The sequence below is a fragment of the Dipodomys spectabilis genome, unplaced genomic scaffold, assembly GCF_019054845.1.
Source record: "Dipodomys spectabilis isolate Male_0828 unplaced genomic scaffold, ASM1905484v1 ptg000342l, whole genome shotgun sequence".
Classification (NCBI taxonomy): Eukaryota; Metazoa; Chordata; class Mammalia; order Rodentia; family Heteromyidae; genus Dipodomys; species Dipodomys spectabilis.
Genome location: NW_024871019.1, coordinates 736378 through 757466, shown reverse-complemented (window position 1 = coordinate 757466; position 21089 = coordinate 736378). Strand labels below are relative to the sequence as shown.

The 21089-nt window shown below is 53.2% G+C and overlaps 1 protein-coding gene across 1 annotated transcript in view; it reads left to right on the top strand.

Annotated features, from left to right (window-relative positions):
• Zbtb38 (zinc finger and BTB domain containing 38) overlaps positions 1 to 17691 on the top strand; it is a 59226-nt gene extending 41535 nt beyond the window's left edge. Inside the window, exon 7 of the mRNA XM_042665748.1 lies at positions 14095 to 17691. Within this exon, the coding sequence (XP_042521682.1) occupies positions 14095 to 17691 (3597 nt within the window). The remainder of the gene's footprint in view (positions 1 to 14094) is intronic.
• Positions 17692 to 21089: the final 3398 nt, after the last annotated feature.

The following is a 21089-nucleotide window of genomic DNA, read 5'->3' as shown; positions in this document are numbered from 1 at the left end:
GCTCTCATTCCTGATGTTACTGCAACTTGGGAATTTTTTTTTTTTTTTTTTTTTTGAGAAGAAGCAAGCCAGAGATAAAGTGCACTCTGACTGGAATTTGTCCTGTGAATATTTATGGCGTCCCAGCAAGGACCTCCCCCCGCCCCAGTCCTCCACAGCTTCGCACCCTGTCCCCATGTGCTGTCAGTGTGCTGCCGCAAGCTTTTGAGTAGGGGAACCCTGGTGGAGTTCCGCGCCAGGATCCATCAGCTGCTGCCCCGCAGAGTGGTCACGGTGGCTGTGCTGGGTAAATGTGCCCAGTGGAGGTGTGTCGAAACACTCCTTAGGGATTACCCAGAGGCACTCAGTCGCTGCTGCTCGTTGCTTAAATCCAGGGGCTGGGGCCGAGACCAGACCCCCTGCAGAAGTAGATTTAGGGAAAGGTCAAAAGCCTGAGTCTTAATCCCAGATGTGCAAGGAAACTGAATTTAAGGAAGGAGGGGGCTAGCATTTATCCACTTGGGGAGAAATGAACATCCTTAGAATCAGTCAACAGATGACAAAATGGGGGCGGGAACACAGGTGGGATTCTCAGAGTTTATGGCCACAAAGAACCCTGGAAGTAAACCCACCCAACCAGCGTCTTCACAGTCCAGAAGTCAGGACCTGCGCAAGTCACAGACCGCAGCGCTCCGCCTCCCCCGCCGCGGGGCTGCCTCCCCAGGCTGCTGCAGCAGGGCGGGTGGGAGGGAGCAGCAGCATGGAAGCGGGAAGGGGCTGGAACGTGGAAGCTGACCACAGCACACAGTAGGCACCAGGAGGCAGCACTGGCACACTCAGGTCTTTCTCCTTAAGATAGTCAAGAAAATGCCTTTTCAAGCTGGGAGAGGCAGTTTAAAACAGGCTGTTTCCCTATTTTAAAGAAAAATTTTTTTTCCTGTGAACTAGGGGTATAGCTCAATTTGGAAGAGCCTTTGTCTGACATATGTGAAGCCTTGGCTTTTATTCCCAGAACTGCCAATGATAAAAGCATTTTTCCTCTCTTAAATTTATTTAAAAACAAAACTACTATGCTGTCGCTTAATAATGAGAAGAGCCATGGCTCATGCCTGTCATCCTAGCCACTTGGGAGGCTGAGATCGAGAGGATTGAGGTTCAAGGCCACCCAGAACAGAAAAGTCAGAAAGACTCCATCTCAGTGGGAAAAAATACTGAGTATGGTGCCATTCTCCTGCCATCCCAGCCACCATAGGACTGTGGTCCAGGTACATACACACCATGGCAGGAAATAAGACCCTGTCTTAAACATAACCATTAAAAAAAAACAGCAGTCAAAGGCCTATCTAGCAAGTGTGAAGCCCTGAGTTCAAACCCCAATACCATCAAAACCAGTGACGTTCCATTTACACACACACACACACACACACACACACACACACACACACACCCCTGTGTGGGTCACACACGTGTGCATCCATCCCAGAGCACCCTCATGTCAGCAATCCATGGGCCATGTGAAGTCCCACAAGGATGTTCTCAATGCACCAGTCCAGAGAGGCAGGTGCTTGTACAAGGTGAGCCAGATGTGGGCTGCTACTTCCTGTTTTGTGAGTTGGATGTTATTTCTAGGCCCTGTTTTATTGGTGGTTCTTCCTCCCCCCCCAACCCCCCTTCACGTGTTAGAACAACATCTGACTATTTTTAGGGATGGTTCCAATTAGGTAATAAGATCACCGATTCCGAAAAGCAAAGCCGATTACATGCGTTCAGAATGGACTCCCAACCCCTGGTGCGTTTTGGGGTGAGCCTGCAGATAGCCAGCCAGCTCTGAGGCGAGGGCGATTGGCACCCAGAGGCAGATGAGGATTTCCTTTCTAAAAGCTTGCTCGGCGTGTGTTAGTGTGTGTTCTGTCTTGGTGTTCCTGGCCCGAGCTCAGGGCCTCCGTCGAGGGCCTCGGTGCTGTGTTAGATGCTCACCGGCGGAAGAGGCTGAACTCCCAGAGTCACACCTGTTACCCACCCACACCCCTGTGCCATCTCCTCCCTTCCTTTGGCTTTGAAGGGAGGAGAGGAAGGACCACATTGAGAGAGCAGACACTCAGGGTAGATTGCAGACGCCGCTGTAGCTGACACGGGACGCGAAGCCTTGGCTGGGGTTTTACCAAGAAGTTGGAGACCCCGCCCACCTGCAGGGCAAACCCTGACCTTTCCCTGTTCCTGTTCCTTGCAGTTCTGGGGTATCTTCGGCCACCACCCTATAAGGTGGGGTTTTGCATGGAAGTCTGTGTCATAAAACCTGCATGACAAGGTTTTCCTAAAGGGAAATGCACTTCTAAGTCAACTTCTGACCCTGCTGTCTTAAACATTTAATTTCTCCATATTTGTTTTTGTTTTGGACATTTTCAGGTGGCCAATTAAGAGCTTTTTGCCACATTTGAATAATCTATTTTAAGGCTTTCTATTTATAATGAGTTTCTGGTAAGATGATTTGTCTCCTTGCTATTTTAAGAAACACTTATCAAGGCCTTTCTTTCTTTCTTTCTTCCTTTCTTCCTTTTATGAAGTTTAAATAAGAGTCTTTTTTCCGACCAGCAGCTACCTTACATTAAAAACGACGTAGTTTTCCCTCCTCGCTCAGAGAGAATAATGAAACTTCTAATCATTAATCCTTGTTGTAGTCAGCGAACAGATAACTCTGCAGGCACGATTTACTGGTGGAAAAAGAAGGTTCTGTGTGTGTCTACAGATAGTTGCTGTGTGAAAAGTAGGGAGATGTCTTTGTGCCCCACAGGCTTCAAGGCCCCCGGTCTGGCTGTGCAGCCTCCTGACCCAGTGGCCATTTTCTGAGAGCGGAGCTGAGAGGCAGACTTGCCCCCCCCCCTTCTCAGGAGCATTTGTTTTCTAAAATGAAAGCTAGCTCTCAAGCCGTCTATTCTGGACATCATTCTAGGCACATATATTTAAAACATCCTCTTCCTAACCAGCATTGTGTAGGTTTTCTCTGTGGTGGATTTGAGATTTCTTTGGGAATTTTTCCTTTTCCATTCTGAGTGTGTGTGTGTGTGTGTGCACACATATATACAGTTTTTTTTATTTGTAAACCACAGGTAACTCCACAAGTGAGCAGGGAAATTATTGTCCCATCAGCGACCTATATCCCCATTCCATTAAATTACTGTGAGGGGGGAATTGGAAGCTGCTGAGTAGAACCCGGCTCGTTCCTTTTCTGTCCTCTGCTCCCAACCACGTTCCGTCTAAATCACGCTTCCATTGGTGAGCCCGTTTCTTTGGCCCTTCTGTGGTAGGAGAGAGCCCTGTGCCTCTCTCCTTCACCCTGTCTGGTAGGCAGCTCTGACAGTCAATCATCGGCTCCCCTGAACCCCAGGAAGGGGTGGCTCTCCCCGTCCTGCTGGCCTCCCTCCAGCGGTCACAGCGCTGCCGGCCTTGCCTTCCAGCCGTGCCTTCCAGCCACACACGTGGAGGGGGTTCTGGGATCTGGGACGAAGAAGCCCGCATGCAGGCAAAGTGCATGCCTGGTAAAGCAAACCTCCCAGGCCCAGGTGGTGTCTGAGGTAGGTGGGAGGCTGCTGCTGTCCGTGGCGTGGGGGGTGAGGGCAGAGAGCCCAGCAGCCTCCTCCAGTCAAGCCAGTCCCCAAGAATGACGGACCTTCACCGTTCTCCGGCCTGGAGGGGCCGGCTTGGGTCCCCATAACAGTTCCAGAACAGAGTCCAGCTTCCTAGAGCTGACTACCTCTGTTCCTGGGCTGGTGAGGGCTCCTGGTGGGGCTGGGAATCTTGGTGGGTATGCCGGATTGTGCTGACTTCTCGTTTGGAAGCCCTGGTGGACGGACTCCACTCCTGTACCCCACCTCCTGGGGTCCTATTTGTGTGACACAGAAGCGGAACATGACACTGTCCACTCAGACTACAGTGACCCTGTGCTGGGCTATGGAGGAAACCAAGGTATGGCTCCATATCCACCGCGTCCCGCTGCAATTCTTGCAAGTGACGGGCTCGGGGCTCCACAGGCAACGCAGGCAGGATAAGACAGCCGCTAACCGGGATAGCTATTCCTTGTTTTCAGTAAATATGGCTAGCGATATGTAGCTGGGGGTAGCAACTACATGTTTGAGTCCGATTTTGGCATAAAACAAACACAGACACCAAACAATCCAGCCAAAAGATGCAATGGTGGGTTCTGTGTACTCACACTGAGATCATACGAAGCCAGCCTTCCCCTGATGCCTGTGAATAGCGCGTCTAAGGCCCTAAATCACAAGACCAGGGCTTTCATTCCCCCTGGTTGATGTTGAGCCGTGCTTGATTGTTCCTTCTCTGAAATGGAAGCATTATTTCCCAAGTGCACGAGGTGGCCCGAGATGGGAGGTGGTATGACCGTGATGGATAAATGGTCCGGGACTGACGGGAATAAAGCCACTGCTCCTGTTCTTGTTCTGAGTACGGGTGCAGTGGAACTTTGGAGTAGTTGGAGTGGGGAAGGGAGTGGCTGGTCTGCAGGCCCTGAGATAATCCCAGACTGTTGGAACTCCACGGCAGGGCAGGGCATAAGGATGCGGAGGGACAAACCTGTGGAGCTACTTAGGACAGGGAGGGAATGGGGAAGAACGTTTAGAGAACGAATCTTGTCCAGTTTATGGAAACAACTGGGTGGAGAGATCGCAACTGGTCACGATTTTGCATTGTCACCCATAAGCAGGTGACTTAAGCCAGAGACCACAGAGTGGTTCCAAGGAGTTGACACCTTGATCTTTTAGGCCATTCCCAACAACACGAAGAGAAAGGAGCAGATACGGTCTTCCAGGAGTCCATAAGGAAAGGTGCTCCGTGGCTCATGCCTGTAATCCCAGCTACTCAGGATCTGAGGATCCCAATACAAAGCCAGCCCTGATGGGAAAGTCTGTGAAACTCTTCTCTGCAAAAAGCCGGAAATAGATTTGTGGCTCTAGTGGTAGAGTGCCAGCCATGAGTGGGGAAAAGCTCAAGGATACCGCTCAGGCTCTGAATTCAAACCTCATTGCTAGGGAAAAGGAGGGGTGGAGACGGAGAGGGGGAGAGAGACATACATTCTGGGGCAGAATGTTGAAAAAGAATGTTCCTAGCAAAGAGACAAACGGCACATGGTCTTCCTGATCAGTGGATGTTAAATCCAAAATGTAAGGTGATATGACAAAACTAACAAGACTTAAGAAACAAAAACCTTCCACTCATCCGGTTGAATCACTGCTAAATAACCCCACGCTGCTGATCACGTATATGGTATATATGCGTACACCGGAGGGAAGCCAGGAGGACGACACAGAACTGTAGGGAATCAGGGAAAAACATGTAACAGCGGGACCCATCAGCTGCACTGGACATTGATCAAAATGAACTAAGCAACTCAATGGCAGCGATGGGAGGGAGGAAACAAGTGGGAAAGAGGGAACAGCTGATGCTATGCAAAACAAAAGAAATGTACACATCACCAAATGTGGAAGAGATAACTGTATGACAAAGCTCATAGAACTCATCAATGTTATAGACCGTGATAGACAATTTGCCCCATGAAAGTTAGAATGTGTTTGTGACTTTAACTAAGCATCACTATCCTACATTTGGGAAATTATGTAACCACTTAATCACAATAAAGAATTTGAAAAAAGAAAAAGAAAAAGAATGATCCCATCTAAAACAGACATATCACCTGGTAAGCACCCAATACTCTAGCTTTGTTTTTATCCCTAAAGTTAGAGCCAAATTTTAGTAGCCCTCTAACATAAGGGGAAAAGAACACAAAAATGGAAATTTACCGGTGGTCTAAATATGTGTCACAAACAGATTATTTTGGCTTTTCCCACTAGACATTTTTTTTTACCAGAACAGTTAATAAAGTCACCATGAGAGATTTTTATTTAAATCGTTCGTGCCTTTTTGCATAGGCTTAGGAGAAATGCTAACTCTACCTCTAAAGAAAGAAAAGAAAAAAAAAAACCCACTTTGATGTTTGTCACTGAATGGCCGTGGTGTCTCCGCTTCTCTCTTCTTTGGGAGCACGGGTGGCTGGTGAGCTCCCGTGGGTGAATCGAGCACTCTGTAGGGCTGTGAATGAGGACATTGACCTCGCCCCTCGAAGAACTCCCGTTTCCCTGACTTGGGACCCAGGCTCAGCCAGCACCCGCCATGCTGACGTCCGCAGCTGAGAATTCCCGGGCTCACAGGGCTCAGTTTAGGAGGTGCCATGTAGCCCGTGCATCAACCCTAGTAGATGCCGGTGTTCTGAGCGCCATGGGGCAGGTGGAAAAACTGAGGCACACAGTCAAAGAGACTGACTCAAGGTCAGGACAGAGCAGGACCATCTGACCCCAAGGTCAGGCTCTAGGACCTTGCTGGACTGAATGCCATCCACCTCATGCTAGCTGTCCTCCGGCAGAGCCTTGCCTTAGACGGCGCTTTGGGGGGTCACTCTGTTCTCCTCAATTAGTAGCTTTCATCTTGCCACCATTTCCTTTCCTGTTACACTCAGTAAATAGTGCCTGGTAGGCATTTGGTAAGTTCCTTAAAACAAAAGTAGACAGAGATAAAAGCTAAAGTGGTTAATATGTATGAGGGTAGTGTTTTCACTTACATTTGTGTGTATGTGTGCGCACCCGTGCATGAGCGCACACACCAGTACTAGGGCTCGAACTCAGAACCTCATGGTCTTGCTTGGGTTTCTTGCTCACTGGCACTCTACCACTTGAGCCATGCCTCCAGTCCAGCATTTTGCTGGCTAATTTGCTGTTTGGTTGGCGTCTTTCAGATTTTTCCACCAGGCCTCACTTCGAACAGCGATCCTCCAGGTCTCAGACTCCTGAGTAGATAGGATTACAAAGGTGAGCTGCCAGCACCTGGCTTATAAGTGCTGTTGCATATTGCTTCAGAGTTGGTGTTTTTTCAAGAAAAACGGATTGAAAGTCGAAAATACTGAATTTCTCTTGAATGTTCACTTCAGAGCCACCTCATAAACCATGTGGTACCTTCAGCCCTCTGGCGGGAGGCACAGGCCCACCCCACCGGGCAAAGGCCGCTCCCAGCTAAGCCCACCCACATCACCTCCACCCTGCACATAGCTCCAGCCTCTGATCTTGCCAGCTACACTCTGGGGAGCAGGCAGGGGTGATGGTTACGAGCTTCTGGTAGTTTGGTTTCTAATTCATGTGCAATTCACTATCCACAACCAAGAAAGAGAGAGAGAGAGAAAAAAAAACTTCAGTTCTCTATTATATATTGGTGTTCCTGAACTTGAAATGGAAAGGTTGAGGGCTTGTTTGTGACGCGGTCTCCGGGGATAGCATCCTGGCTGGCCTCAAAATGGTGATCCTCCCGCCCCCGGCACCAGCCACTGCCATCTACAGGCCTGCGCTGCTGTGCCTGGCAGGAGTTTTGTTTTCGAGTGGCCTGCCTGACTTTGTGTTGCGGCTCAGTGACCTCGGCCAGGCATATGGATGTGGGTGGTAGGGGGCCCAGCCGGTGGCTGTCAACATTTGCAAACTTTCCTTCCTGCTAAGTGAGTGAAGTCATAGTGTGGGTCTGCTGAACTTTCGGGAGCAACGGGTAGTGTCACTCTAACCTTTAGAGAGACTGCTGACAGCAGACCCATCATAAGCAAAAGATGCTGTACCCCGCTTCTTGGTAAGTCATGAGGTCACGGGCCAGCTCACTGGCTGAGGGTAACAGGTCTGCCCAGACGCTCTGTCCCTGAACTCTGATGTTGTCTGAACGTCGCTGGTTTTAGATTCCGAGCTTCCTGCGGAGTTTATATACACGGTGCCGTGGCTCAGCCATGCAAGCACAGGCCCCCGCCGTTTCCACTTTGCCATTGGTTGGTTAGGATGAGGAGGAAGAGCTCGGGTTTGCCTTTGCAGTGGCCTCGGTATCGGGACACCAGGACATGGGGGTGTCTGTGCGTTTCCCCAGCAAGCAGGTGTCTGGGCAAAGCATGCAGTCCACTCTGAAACCCTGCTGAGTTTCCAGAAGAGGAAAAGAAACCTCAGGCCTCTCCTCCCCCCCCCCCCCCCCCACTCCATCCTCCTTCCAAACTAGCCACCTAAAACACCAACTGCATTGTTCACCAATCTGACAGTCCCGGTTCTCACAGTCTGCACACCCCGCTGCTAGCCGGAGACCCACTTTCACCTTTTTCCCCATACGGGAGCGTAGCTCCCCCGGCCTCCTCCCGCAGCAGCCGAATTCCACTGAAAAACCAAACTCCCCTTGTCACGCCGTGCCACCTCAAAATCTGATGGCTCCTCTGCTAGGAAGTTGCATAGAATGCAGCCCATCTGTGTCCCTTGGGAGCTGCCTTTAGACCAAATGGAGAGGATTTTTTTTTTCCTTTCCATAGACACGGCTCAGAGCTCTAAAGGGCTTCTGTTTTGTAATCTGTTGTCGAGATCTGACGTGTCTGTTTCTAACAGCCCATCACGTGAGGTCTGACGTAGACGCCCAATATGACTGAGCAAGTGCGCTGCAGGGTGGTGTGTGGGATGGTGGAGCCCGTTCCTGCAGAGAGACGTCCTTTGTCAGCAAACCCGCACAGGGCCTCGGGGATCCGCGCGGCCCCGCGCTGGCCTGGTAGGGGCTGCGGACTGGGCTTTTGCAGGACTGCAGGTCGGTATCCTAACACAGCACGTTCTTTTTTTAGTCAGGGTTTATCGAAGTTTCTTTTTATAGAAGACGCCTTGCAGCAGAGAGGAGAAAGTCGTTCCATCTTTTCACCTTTATTATTTATCTCAGGAACGGAGTGGACTGATAAATGCCGGGAAGAGGGCACCTGGCCTGCCCCTCTGATCAGAGGACTTAGGAAAAACGGGGTTCATTTGAGCCATGGAAGAGTAGGGCGGGGCATGCTGGAAAGGGTTGCTTCTGGCCTAAAGATCTCCTGATTGAAAAAAAAAAAAAAAAACAAACCACACCTACAAAGGAGTTCAGAATACAGGCACAGCGTTTCTGTGAAGACTGTTCATTTTTTTATACTTGCTGTATATCGCAGTGAGGTGGCCCTCACTCATCAAAGGGGATGAAGATTTAGTCAAGCGAGAAGTATCGGTCAGTTCTTGGGCAAAAAAATTGTTTCCCTGTTTTCCAGTTCTGATCCAGAAAGCGTGAACTGTGGGCCTAGCTAACGGCAGTGCCCTGGGGAGGCAGAGGCAGAGGAGGAGGAGAGGATGGCTGCGTGGATGGCTGAGTGGGGGAACGGCTGGGCATCCGGGCGCGTAGCCCTGAGACCCAGAAAACAAGGACGGAAGCAGCGCTAGCCTCCGTACAAACTGGAGAATGACTCTTACCCAAGTACCACAGGCAGTGTCCGCTTTCCACCCGCCTTCCCGAGCTCAAGCTCAGGAGATAGTAATGGCTTCAGGCTTGGAAAAGGAAGGACAGTTATATGGGTGTGTCCTGTGGTGGGCGTGGCTGCCCGTCTCTTCTTAACCAGCTCTCTTGTCAGACTCCCTCTCCAGGATTCCCACTTTGGGTTTTTGCCACACTTGCACTCGCTTTCTCTTTAGTCCTTTTAGGCCTATCTACAACTTACCCTAGTGAATAAAATAAAATGATTTCTTGGAGACAGCGATTCTTTAAGAATCCTTGCGAATACGGTCTTACTGGTTAGCAACTGTAATTGTGGGTTGTTGTTGGTTGGTTGTAGAGTTTGAACTTAGGGCCTGCGGGCTGTCCCTGAGCTCTTCTGCTTGGAGCTGGTGCTCTACCACTTTGAACCACAGCTCCACTTCTGGTTTTCTGGAGATAAGAATCTCACGGGCTTTCCTGCCTAGGCTGGCTTTGAACCGCGATCCTCAGTTCTGCACCTGAAACCAGGCCTCCTATGTGTTTCAAGTTACCAGCTCGTTAAACTTCTTTCTTGTCTAGAAAATTTTTGTTAGTCTTTTCCATGCTGCTCTATCCCAGCTCGGTAATACTACTAAGAATAGTGAACTTACTGCACACAGCTTCCTTTTGAGAAAACAAGAAAGTAGCATGTAAATTAAATCTCCTTTCAAAGTTAGGTTTCTTTTTCTTTTAATCTGATGTGGGCTTTCCATGGTCAGGAACTCCTGTGATTTCTGTTTTAAGTCACTCTGTGAAGAAACGTGGCAGTGAAGGTTGCTTGAATGTTAGAACAGAAGAAAACCAGTCTGAGTGAGAAGGACACGTTGCTTTTCATTTGGGGAGCTGAACCGTGGGTCCAGGAGGGCTCCCGGCCAGGGCCCCTCACTTCCTGTCCTTGCCGGCGGCACCTACTGAGCTTGCCAGAGGGCTGCCCGCCGTGCTCCAGAGACCGCCGCTGGTGCTCGGTGCACATAGTGCGCACAGCGACTCCGTGCCAGTCCTTGCCAGACAGGCGGCCACCCCGGTGGTGCCGGGTCTTTCTGGTTTGCAAGATGATGCATTGATTTCCAAATATTAGGGGAGCTCAACATTTTGTTAGCCAGATCTTCAAACATGGTTTCAGGCCAAGAAGGTAGCTTAGTGGTAGAGTGCGTGCCCTGCATGCATGAAGCCCTGGCTTCGATTCCTCAATACCACATACACAGAAAAGGCTGAAAGTGGCGCCGTGGCTCAAGTGGTAGAGCTCCAGCCGTGAGCACAGAGAGGCTTGATGACAGTGCCCAGGCCTTGAGTTCAAGCCCCAGGACCGGCAAAAAAAAAACTATGATTTCAAACAACCCCTTTGGGGATTACATATACCCTGTTACCCGTAGGAGCCACAGCTGTTCTGCAGACTAAACTCATTTCTCCCTTTGCTTCAGATTCCTGGACTTGGGCTTTTATTAGACACATGACGTGTGGTTTTTATTAGACACGTAGGGTATAGCTGCCATGAGACACAGAGTATAGCATCCTCAGAGATCGGCGGCAACACCTGGTGATTTGGGACCAGTGTGCGGTTCGACGAGAGAGGCGTGTGTGTGTGTGTGTGTGTGTGTGTGTGTGTGTGTGTGTGTGAAGAGTCTTAACGTTCCAGTAGCTCTTAAAGCGGAAAAGAAAAGGCACATGACATACGCATGTCTGGAACGCCATGGTGAAGCCCCTTGGTACAGTTAATGCATGCCGAAAAAGAAAACGGATGTCAGGAAAGCGCAGCCAGCTCTCGTGGGGGTGGGAGCGGGGTGCCAGGGGAAGGGGGGGAGGGCCAGCGAGGAGGACGGATGGTCAAGGTAGTTTATGTGCACCTGTGAAAATAGAACAATGAAACCTGTTGAAACTGCCCTAAGAAGCGGGAGATGATGGGGGAGGTTTGGTTGGAGACATAGTCTACATGTGTGGAAATGTCACAGTGAAACCCCGCTGTAGGACTGGTTGCATGTTAATTCATTTTTTAAGTCATTAAACGGCATCTTTTATGGAATTCAGTGCCTGGACACTTTGCCGGTTTGTATTCTTCAGTTGAAGCCACTGTATTGGCTCCGAGATTATAAACTCCTTCAGGGCCCGAAACTTTGCCTTTCTCGCTGCCCGGATTCCCTTTTCTCCCTCTGTTGCTGTCTGCAAAGTTGGGTTCCACCCATCCCGCTGTTAGAAAAGTACCAACCTCCAGCAGTAAAGCAGGGAACCGCCCACTCCCTAAGCCACGCCCCTCCCACACCCGACCCCTCCCAGCAGGCCTGATGGAGTGTTTCCTGGATATATTCTATTTTCCTCAAGTCCCTGCAAGCCTCTGAGGGCAGTTTTAGGGTCCCTGTGGCCCTAGGTTTTTAGTGTCAGCCCTTAGACCTGCTTCTGGTTGGTTGATCACAAACCTCCTGAGAATGGGTGAGGAAGAAGACTCTTCAGTGTCTGCCCGTGTGTCCTTTCAAGGGAAAGATGAGGTACAGACGTGTCTGTGGGATCCGGGTCTCACCCCAGCAGTGCGAGTGGAGAGAGGGGAAATCCGTTACTGAACTGGGCTAAAGCTTCCCAGGGAAGGGCAGGGTTCGGACATCCCTCCTGTCCCAAAATGTGGGGGCAGGGTCAGCATTGGTCTCAAAGAAGACCGCTTTCTACTGTTTAATAAATATTTTTATAGAATTGAGATAAAAATTTCAGTACCCACTGTACCATAAGATAAAGAAAACGAGAGACAGTCACACCAGGAACCAGGCCATGAACGGCCACAACAATTGGTGACAGTTAATTCACCACTCCGTGTCTGCAGAGCTGAAAGGGAAATGTAGTGAATGCATCGTTCTCTTGATCTGAAATGAAGGGTTTGTTAGTAGAAAGGCAATTCTTCCCTGTGCCTGAATATGATACAAGAATTTACCAGACGGATGCTTGGATAAAAGACGCTAAATAGCATAATGGGCTGGTTTATAATAGCAACTTTAGAAAAAGGTACAAAGAGGTTCTTTTGTGTGACCCTCTGGCCCTTCCAACGGAATAAACGCCTCAAGCTAAATGGCTGTACTCCGGTGCTAGGGAGAAAGCACCACTGGCAGTTTTTAGTGTACCAGAACCTGTAGCTTTCTGGAGACGGTCCACCCGGGACAGCAGAAAGTCTGTCGGTCCTGTGGACGATGGGTGGTTTCATTCTTGGTCGCAGGGAGGAGCCATTAGTGGTGGTACACACGGTCAGGTGTTCATTTTGTGGCTGTTGCTGGGTGCCATGTTTTTCGAAAGCCGTGGCTTTGGTTGTCCAAACTGGAGGGTCAGTTAGGATTCTGGCCCAGGCTCACAGTCTGGAAAGAACAGCACGGTCTCCCAGTCAGCGGTAGGCGTACGTGTGTGTGTGTGTGTGTATGTGTGTGTGTGTGTGTGTGTGTGTGTGTGTGTGAAGAATGTGCCAGTTGTACAGTTTCAGCTTGTCAAGCTGAAGTGATAAAGCAGTACCTCAGAGGTGAGCGAAGCACACATCACATCTGGGAGTGTCTGCTTTCAGAGAGCAGCCGCTGCCACACGGGGAGGCTGCCCTGAAGGGGGGCTGCACTCCCCCACAAGCCGGGGCGCGGGGTGCAGGGGTGGAATACCAGGGGAAAGAGACAGAGCACTTGCTCCTCCCCCTTCCTGGCTGCCATGAGGCACCCACCTGTGTAACCCCTCCCCACACCTTTCCCCTCACCTCAGCACCTCACACAGTTGTTTTTGAAAAGTCCAGTCTGCTCCGGCTTCAGACCTGGAACGGGACGGACCCCTCCAGGGCCACCAGCGCGGACAGCAGGGTGTCCCTGACACAGACTGTGACTCTCCCCAGTGACAGCCCCCTTCCGTGCTAGCTGCTTCTCACACTGACGTACCACTTCAGGGAAACTTGTAAAAATTGCTCTTCTAAAGCTGGGCGCCGGTGGCTCACGCCTGTCATCCTAGCTACTCAGGAGGCCGAGAGCTGAGGATCGCAGTTCAAAGCCAGCCCAGGCAGGAGAGTCCATGAGACTCTCATCTCTAATTAACTCCCAGAAAACCGGAAGTGCTGCTGTGGCTCAAGTGGTAGAACGTTCTCCTTGAGCTGAAGAGCTGAGGGACAGCGCCCAGGCCCAGAGTTCAGGCCCCATGACCGACAATAAATAAATAAATAAATAAAAAAGACTCTTCCGTTGTATGTTGGGGTATGATCATCAGGGCCGTTGGTTAAAATCGGGAGGGGCGAGGGGTGCCAGTTCCTGGTAGAGGCTTGCCTAGCGCGTGCAAGGCCCTGGCTCCCACCCCTAAGGCCCCACGAAACGAAGACAAAACGAGAGAGAAAAAGTAGAATACAAACAGGAGGCTTATGGAAGGACCAGGAGCCGTTTAATTCTAGATTCCGAGCAGCAGCCCTGAGCAGTGGTGAGACTTCCCCTTCCCATTGGGGTGACAAGAACCCCCCACCCCTGAGTTTGGACCTGTGTACCTCGCCACAGCTTTGGAGAGCGCAGGGGAAAGCATTCCGGAGCCTTTCCAACTCCAGCAGCCTTGAGCCACAGCCCCTGGGCGAGGACGACAGTTTTAGCTTCTAACGTTTGACTCCGAGTCCCAGGAAGAACCAACAACAGAATGAGACAAAAACCCCGAGTATTCCCGTCCCCACACCCCAGAGAAAAGACCTCCTCCGGAATCACCCATAGCCTAGAAACGAGGAAGCTGCTGGCGGAAGGGCCGCTGACCATGTCTCTCCTCTCGTTTCAGATGACAGTCATGTCCCTCTCCAGGGACCTCAAAGATGATGTCCACAGCGACACGGTGCTCTCCATCCTGAACGAGCAGCGCATCCGGGGCATCTTGTGTGACGTCACCATCATCGTGGAAGACACCAAGTTCAAGGCCCACAGCAATGTCCTGGCCGCCTCCAGCCTGTATTTCAAGAACATCTTCTGGAGTCACACCATCTGCATCTCCAGCCACGTCCTGGAGCTGGATGACCTCAAGGCCGAGGTGTTCACGGAAATCCTCAATTACATCTACAGCTCCACGGTGGTGGTCAGGACACAGGAGACGGTCACGGACCTGGCGGCCGCGGGGCGAAAGCTGGGCATCGCGTTCCTGGAGGACCTCACCGACCGCAGCTTCGCCAGTTCCCCCAGCCCTTACGTGTTCTGCATCACCGAGAAGGGCACCGTGAAAGAGGAGAAGAACGAGAGGCGGCCCGAAGAGCCGGCCGCCACCAACGGGCCGAGGATCACCAATGCGTTCTCCATCATCGAGACGGAGAACAGCAATAGCATGTTTTCCCCGCTGGACTTGAGGGCCAGCTTCAAAAAGATGTCCGACTCCATGAGGACGGCCAGCCTCTGCCTGGAGCGCACGGATGTGTGCCACGAGGCGGAGCCCGTCCGCACGCTGGCCGAGCACTCGTACGCCGTGTCCTCCATCCCTGAGCCCTACCGGAGCCAGCCCGCGCGGGAGCAGGACCGCGGCTCCCCGGACAGGGCGGGCCGGGAGAGCGGCGAAGCCCCCGCCACCCAGCCGAACGCATGCCCAAAGCCAAAGAAACTCTCCATACCCCAGGATTCTGACTCCACCCCAGAAAACCTCGCAGCCCCTCCAGTAACCAGCCCCCAGGCCGACCGCGAGAGGAGTCCGCAGCCCGCCGCAGCCCTCCCTCGGGCCAAGTCCCCGGACAAGGAAGACGTTCCTCCGTCCCGCGAAGATGCCGCCGCCGCCGCCGCCGCCGCCGCCGCCGCCGCCGCGCGTCCCTTCCCCGACGGGGCTGGGCCACCTGCCGCTGAGGTTCCACCGCTCATCTACAGCTGCAGCTGCTGTTCCCAGTCCTTCGACAGCAGCACCCTGCTCAGCGCCCACATGCAGCTCCACAGGCCCACCCGGGAGCTCCCCGTGTGCAGGTACTGCAACAAGCAGTTCACCACGCTCAACAGGCTGGACCGCCACGAGCACATCTGCATGAGGTCCGGCCAGCTGCCCGCCGCTGGGGAAGACCCCGGTTTTTTAGAAAAGTATCCCACCATAGGACAGAATGGGGGATCCTTCGCGAGCCCGGAAACCTTGCTACCCCAGCGCAGGACCGGTGAGCTGGCCGGTGCCGGCGGCGCCCTGCCGGACACGGACCACATGGTCAAGTTCGTCAACGGGCAGATGCTGTACAGCTGCGTGGTGTGCAAACGGAGCTACGTGACCCTGTCCAGCCTCCGGAGGCACGCCAACGTCCACTCGTGGAGGAGGACGTACCCTTGCCACTACTGCAACAAAGTGTTCGCGCTGGCCGAGTACAGGACGCGGCACGAGATCTGGCACACGGGGGAGCGGCGCTACCAGTGCATCTTCTGTCTGGAGACCTTCATGACCTACTACATCCTGAAGAACCACCAGAAGTCTTTCCACGCCATCGACCACAGGCTCTCCATCAACAAGAAGACGGCCAACGGCGGCCTGAAGCCCACCGTGTACCCGTACAAACTCTACAGGCTGCTGCCCATGAAGTGCAAGCGGGCCCCGCTCAAGAGCTTCCGCGGCTCCCCCTTCGACGGCGCGCCCGACCCCCGGCCGCCGGCCGCGGGCCCCGGCCCCTCGGCCGCGCAGAGCGCGCGCCCCGCCGAGGCCCCGCCGCCCGGCTTCCCGGGCAGGGCCGGCGCCTTCGCCGCCTGCCCCGACCTGGCCCCGCCGGGGAGGCCCGCGGGCCGGGACACCGCCACCTCCACCGACAGACAGAAGGCGGAGGGCCCCGGCTGGGGGGCAGAGCCGCCCAAGGCCGACCTGGACCCGGGCTTCTACCCGGCCGAAGCCCCGGTGTCCTCCGCCGAGAAGGCCGTGGGGCCCGACGCGCCGGACCAGGCGGCGTCGGTGATCAGCTACGGGGGCTCGGCGCCGTCGGTCATCGTGCACGGCCGCCGCTTCTCCTCCGTGATCGTGCACGGCAAGGCCGTGGCCGCCGTGGGCAGCGGCCGCGCCGCCGCGCCGCCGCCCGCCGAGCCCGCCGCCGGCCGGCCCCCGAGAGACGACGGCCAGGCCGAGGGCGAGAAGGCGGCCCGGCCGGCCGGCCGCCCCAAGGCCCCCAAGGAGAAGAGGAGACCCGCGCCGGCCGGCGAGGGGCCGGCGGCGGCCGGGGAGCCCGAGGGCGCGGCGGAGCCCGGAGGGGCGGCGGGCAGAGCCGCCGCGGACCCCGGCGGGAAGCCCGGCAAGACCGAGACCTACATCGCCAAGCCCGCGCTGCCCGGGCCCTCGGCCGACAGCGACGTGGCGCCGCTGTGCCAGATCACCGTGAAGATCGGGAACGAGGCCGTGGTGAAGAGGCGCATCCTGGGCTCCACGCTGTTCTACCGGCGGGGGAGGAGGGCCCGGCACGCCGCGCGCCCCGAGCCCGAGCCGGAGCCGGAGCCGCCGGGGCCCGGGGCCCAGCCCGCCGCGCCGGGGGACGGCGCCCCGGGGCCCGGCCCCGCCGCCGAGCCCGCCGAGCCCGCCGAGGCCTTCGAGGACGCCAGCGACCAGGACTCCACCGACAAGCCGTGGCGCCCGTACTACAACTACAAGCCCAAGAAGAAGTCGCGGCAGCTGCGGAAGATGAGGAAGATGCACTGGCGCAAGGAGCGCGGGCCCAAGAGCCCGGGCGGCGGCCGCGCGTCCCCGGCCGAGCTGGACCGCGCCCCGGCCAGGCCGGCTCCGGAGCGGCCGGCCTCCCGGGGGGAGGAGGACGAGGACGAGGAGGAGGCCAAGGAGATGCCCAAGCTGCAGTGCGAGCTGTGCAACGGGGACCGCGCGGCGGCGGCGGCGGGCGGCGGCCCCGGGCGGCCCCACCAGCACGCCGCGCCCCGGCCCCACGCCTGCGAGCTGTGCGCCAAGCAGTTCCAGAGCCCGTCCACGCTGCGCATGCACATGCGGTGCCACACCGGCGAGAAGCCCTACCCGTGCCCGACCTGCGGCCGCCGCTTCTCCATGCAGGGCAACCTGCAGAAGCACGCGCGCATCCACCTGGGCCTCAAGGAGTTCGTCTGCCGGTTCTGCGGCAAGGCCTTCACCCTGAACGAGACCCTCAAGATCCACGAGCGGATCCACACCGGCGAGAAGCGCTACCACTGCCAGTTCTGCCTGCAGGGCTTCCTCTACCTGTCCACCAAGCGCAACCACGAGCGCAGGCACGTGCGCGAGCACGACGGCAAGGGCTTCGCCTGCTTCCAGTGCCCCAAGATCTGCAAGACGGCCGCCGCGCTCGGCATGCACCAGAAGAAGCACCTGTTCAAGGGCGCGGCCAAGCCCGAGAAGACGGGCGAGCCCGGCGCCGAGGGCCCGGGCCCCGAGGACGGCGGGCCGGCCGGGCCGGGCGGCGGGCCCTGAGGGAGCCGGGCCCCGGCCGGCCGCGCGGGGCTTCCCTTAGGTTTTTTTGGGTGTCTGTCCTGTTCGTGTAAATCATCATGAAGGAGTGAAAAAGGGCCTTCCTTCCTTCCTTCCTTCCTTTCTTTCCTTTCCTTTTTTAAGTCTCGTCGGTGAAAACTCCAGAAGAAAGGATCCTACGCGTCCACTCCGGGTGTCAGCATTCATTTCGGGCGTCGGGACCGCAGCGAGTCCTCCAGCATCCCCGAGCGAGCCGAGGGGAAAGCCGGGGCCGGGGCCGGGGGCCGGGGCCGGGGCCGGGGGCCTGGGGCCGGCCGGGCCGGGGGGGAAGCAGCCCAGTTCAGCCTCATTTAACACCTAGCCAGCGCTGACGGGGACCGGTTTCCAAACTGTCTTTAGTCACTGGAGAAAATAAGGGTCAGACGTGAAGATGGCCTCCTCGAAGTACGTTAACATAGGTAGACGAGCTACAACAGAATTCATCCCAACATCCAGCTTCTGCAGCATTGAAATCTGTCGAAATGAAATGGATACCTATGAGACCCTTAGCAGTTTCACTGAGACTGTGTGAGTCATGTGTAAACCTAAAGTAGGACATCCACCATCACCTTGAACTGTATTTTTCTGCCACACCAACCTTGTAAAATACATAATACTAATCTCTGTGACTCTTAACTGTAGAGACTTATACTGAGCAATAGATCTGCAAACAATGAGAACTGGTGTACAAGTCCACAGCGCGCGCTTTAAGGGTGACTTCAGAGCGCACCCGTGCTTCCCGGTGGGGGGCCACGCTTTTTGTCTCGAAGTGGGGCCGGGCTGTTAGGAGAACTTGGTCGACTCAAATCACAGAAAGCTTAGGTCATGCCTTCCATATGGGAGAAAGCCTTCCTAGGCCTACCTGGGCCGAATAATACATGGCAGTGGCCTCACCTCAGAGAATAAAGAAGGGTTCCGTTCTTCCAAAAATTTCTGCAGTCTTCCAGACAGACTCGAGGGTTCAGATAAACCTGATGTCTCCCATTCCCATAGCGTGAGACACCCCTGCGGTGGTGAAGTCCCAGACGGTTGGAAGCCACCGCCCTATCCCTGCCATCACTAAGCCTTCTGGGAGATTTTGCAGCCCATGCATCTCGGACAGACAGAAGGACAGCAAGACGAGAGCTGATAACAGTCTTCCTGGCCTCAGCGGGCGGGGAGTTCGCTCACCCCCTACTTCAGGGACTCGGAAATATATCAACAAAGCCAGATGTTTTGTCTTCACATTTGCAGACATCCAACCCCCCCCCCCCATACCTCATTAAAAATTTACAGTTAATTTAAAAATTTAACGTTTTCTGACGCTCTCTCCTACTGACCCACGTGATGGATATCGGCTCAAAAACTCGAATCGCCCTACGGAGACTCTGCCGTAGGGACTAAGTTCCTGGAGAGCTGAAACACAAGATTCTTCTTTCCCCGCAAGAACGGCAGGAAGAGGAAGGAGGGAATCCGTCTCTAACCCCCCTCCCCCCCCCCCCCCCATGGCCGAGATGAGCTGAACTTGGTGTTCAGGGGCGGCTGGCGCTGTTCACATTTGTGGATTCAATAGATGAAAAATTTAAAAAAAAACCCAGGCCACCCAAGGACAGAAGGTTGCCGTCACAGAAGTCGCTCCAAGGACAAAGGACTTTGGTTTCTCCCAGTGATCATGTGATTGCTCTGTGCAGAAAACTGTGGAACCAGGTGGGCAGAAAACCGAAGAGAGACCCAGAAGAGGAAGGACGCGATTCGAGTTGACCTCCTTATACTGTAGAACTTGGCTGTTAAGTAAACCCCAGTATTGTACTCGCATTTATCTTCTGCTCACCTACCTTCACTTACACGCAGTATTATATAGTAGAGAAAGGTGGGGGAAATGCAAGCGAATTCAACTGTATACGTTGTATATATGTAATGCCCGTAGAACCTGCCTGGGTTTGTTAAGGAGATGGTCACAGAGGGCTTATGAAAAATCACATTTGATCATCCGAATGTCAAATAAACAATGTGATCCACTAATTCGTTTGATCTCCGTTAGGATCATCAAATACGTATTTTAGTTATTTTTGATTTAACTACAGATATGAAATTATTATATGTAGTGAGTCTCACACCCCTTATATGTGGATATTTTTTAAGTGGACTTGTATGCTGATAATTCTAGACCAAAGTAAATATGGCAGAATATTTATACATGAAAAAAAAATAATTTTGCAAATATTTTCTATAATTGTATTCTTCATTTAAAATGTCGATAGCTTGTGTTAGTTTCAGGGAGGGGTGTATATTTTGATAAAAAATAAATACTTGACTTTGTAATTCTGTATATTCTATACAATTTATAGCAGAGCCATTTTAAGACAACCTGGTCACATTTTTTTTTTTTGTCTGTTTGTTAATTGTGAAACTTACGAGTGATGTTCTAAGTCTGCATCGAGTATATAATGATCAAGTAGAATTAAAGTAAGTGTAAGCAAGTGAACATACTGTATGCCGTACAAGATATATTGTCATTTGCCACGTTGACATCTGTATTTGGATCAGAAGATATTATGAAATGCAGATGTGGTAAGGGTTGGAAGAGTCTAATTTTATTTTTAGAAATAACAAACACAAATTTGTTTTTTTTTTTTTTTGCTTGATTAAAATAGCTTATTCCTACCCGAAGTCTCTTTTAAATGTCTTCACGTGCATTCTTCCGTTCCCGCGTCTCAGCCTCCTTACGCACGCACTCCGCTCACAACGTCCGTCCTCTTATGCCTCGTGGTACCTGCTTATGTGCGTGGGGCACAGATGGATTGTGGCGTTTTTAAAAAGCAGAGTAGGAGATGTTAGATTGCTTCCAGAAATTGAGTGTTTGGACTAAGCCCCATCCTGTACACACTAGAGTGAAACCCTTGCTGGGACGTATTCTGTTCTGCTTAGCCACTGGGAAGAGATGGCGTTGAAAATGTCGATAGCTTGTCGGTGTGGTCAGTGTCTTCACGCAGTGTCTTCAGCCCCCATCCTGAGGTGGATCTTAACCATCTACATGTTGTGGTGACTCTGAAATGGTTGCACAGCCAGGATTCCACCCCTGCTCTGCAGCAGGCCTGAGAAAGGCCTTCCTGTAGGCTCTGCTTTATCTGACTCCCGGTTCTCTCATTGCTAAGGAGATTGCCCTAGCAAACCAGTTCTAAAGAGTTTTTACCTTGCTTGTGTTTGACGATGGAATGAAATTACACTTTCAGCTAGTAATTTTTCACACGGGGGAAAAAAATCTGTTCTGTGATCACATCTAGGTTCCTAACCTTAGCTGATCATCAGGATTCAAATGGGTATAATAAGTCACAGAGCTGAAGTGAGAGACTGAGTGGGTGGTCACTCATCAAGCCTTGAAA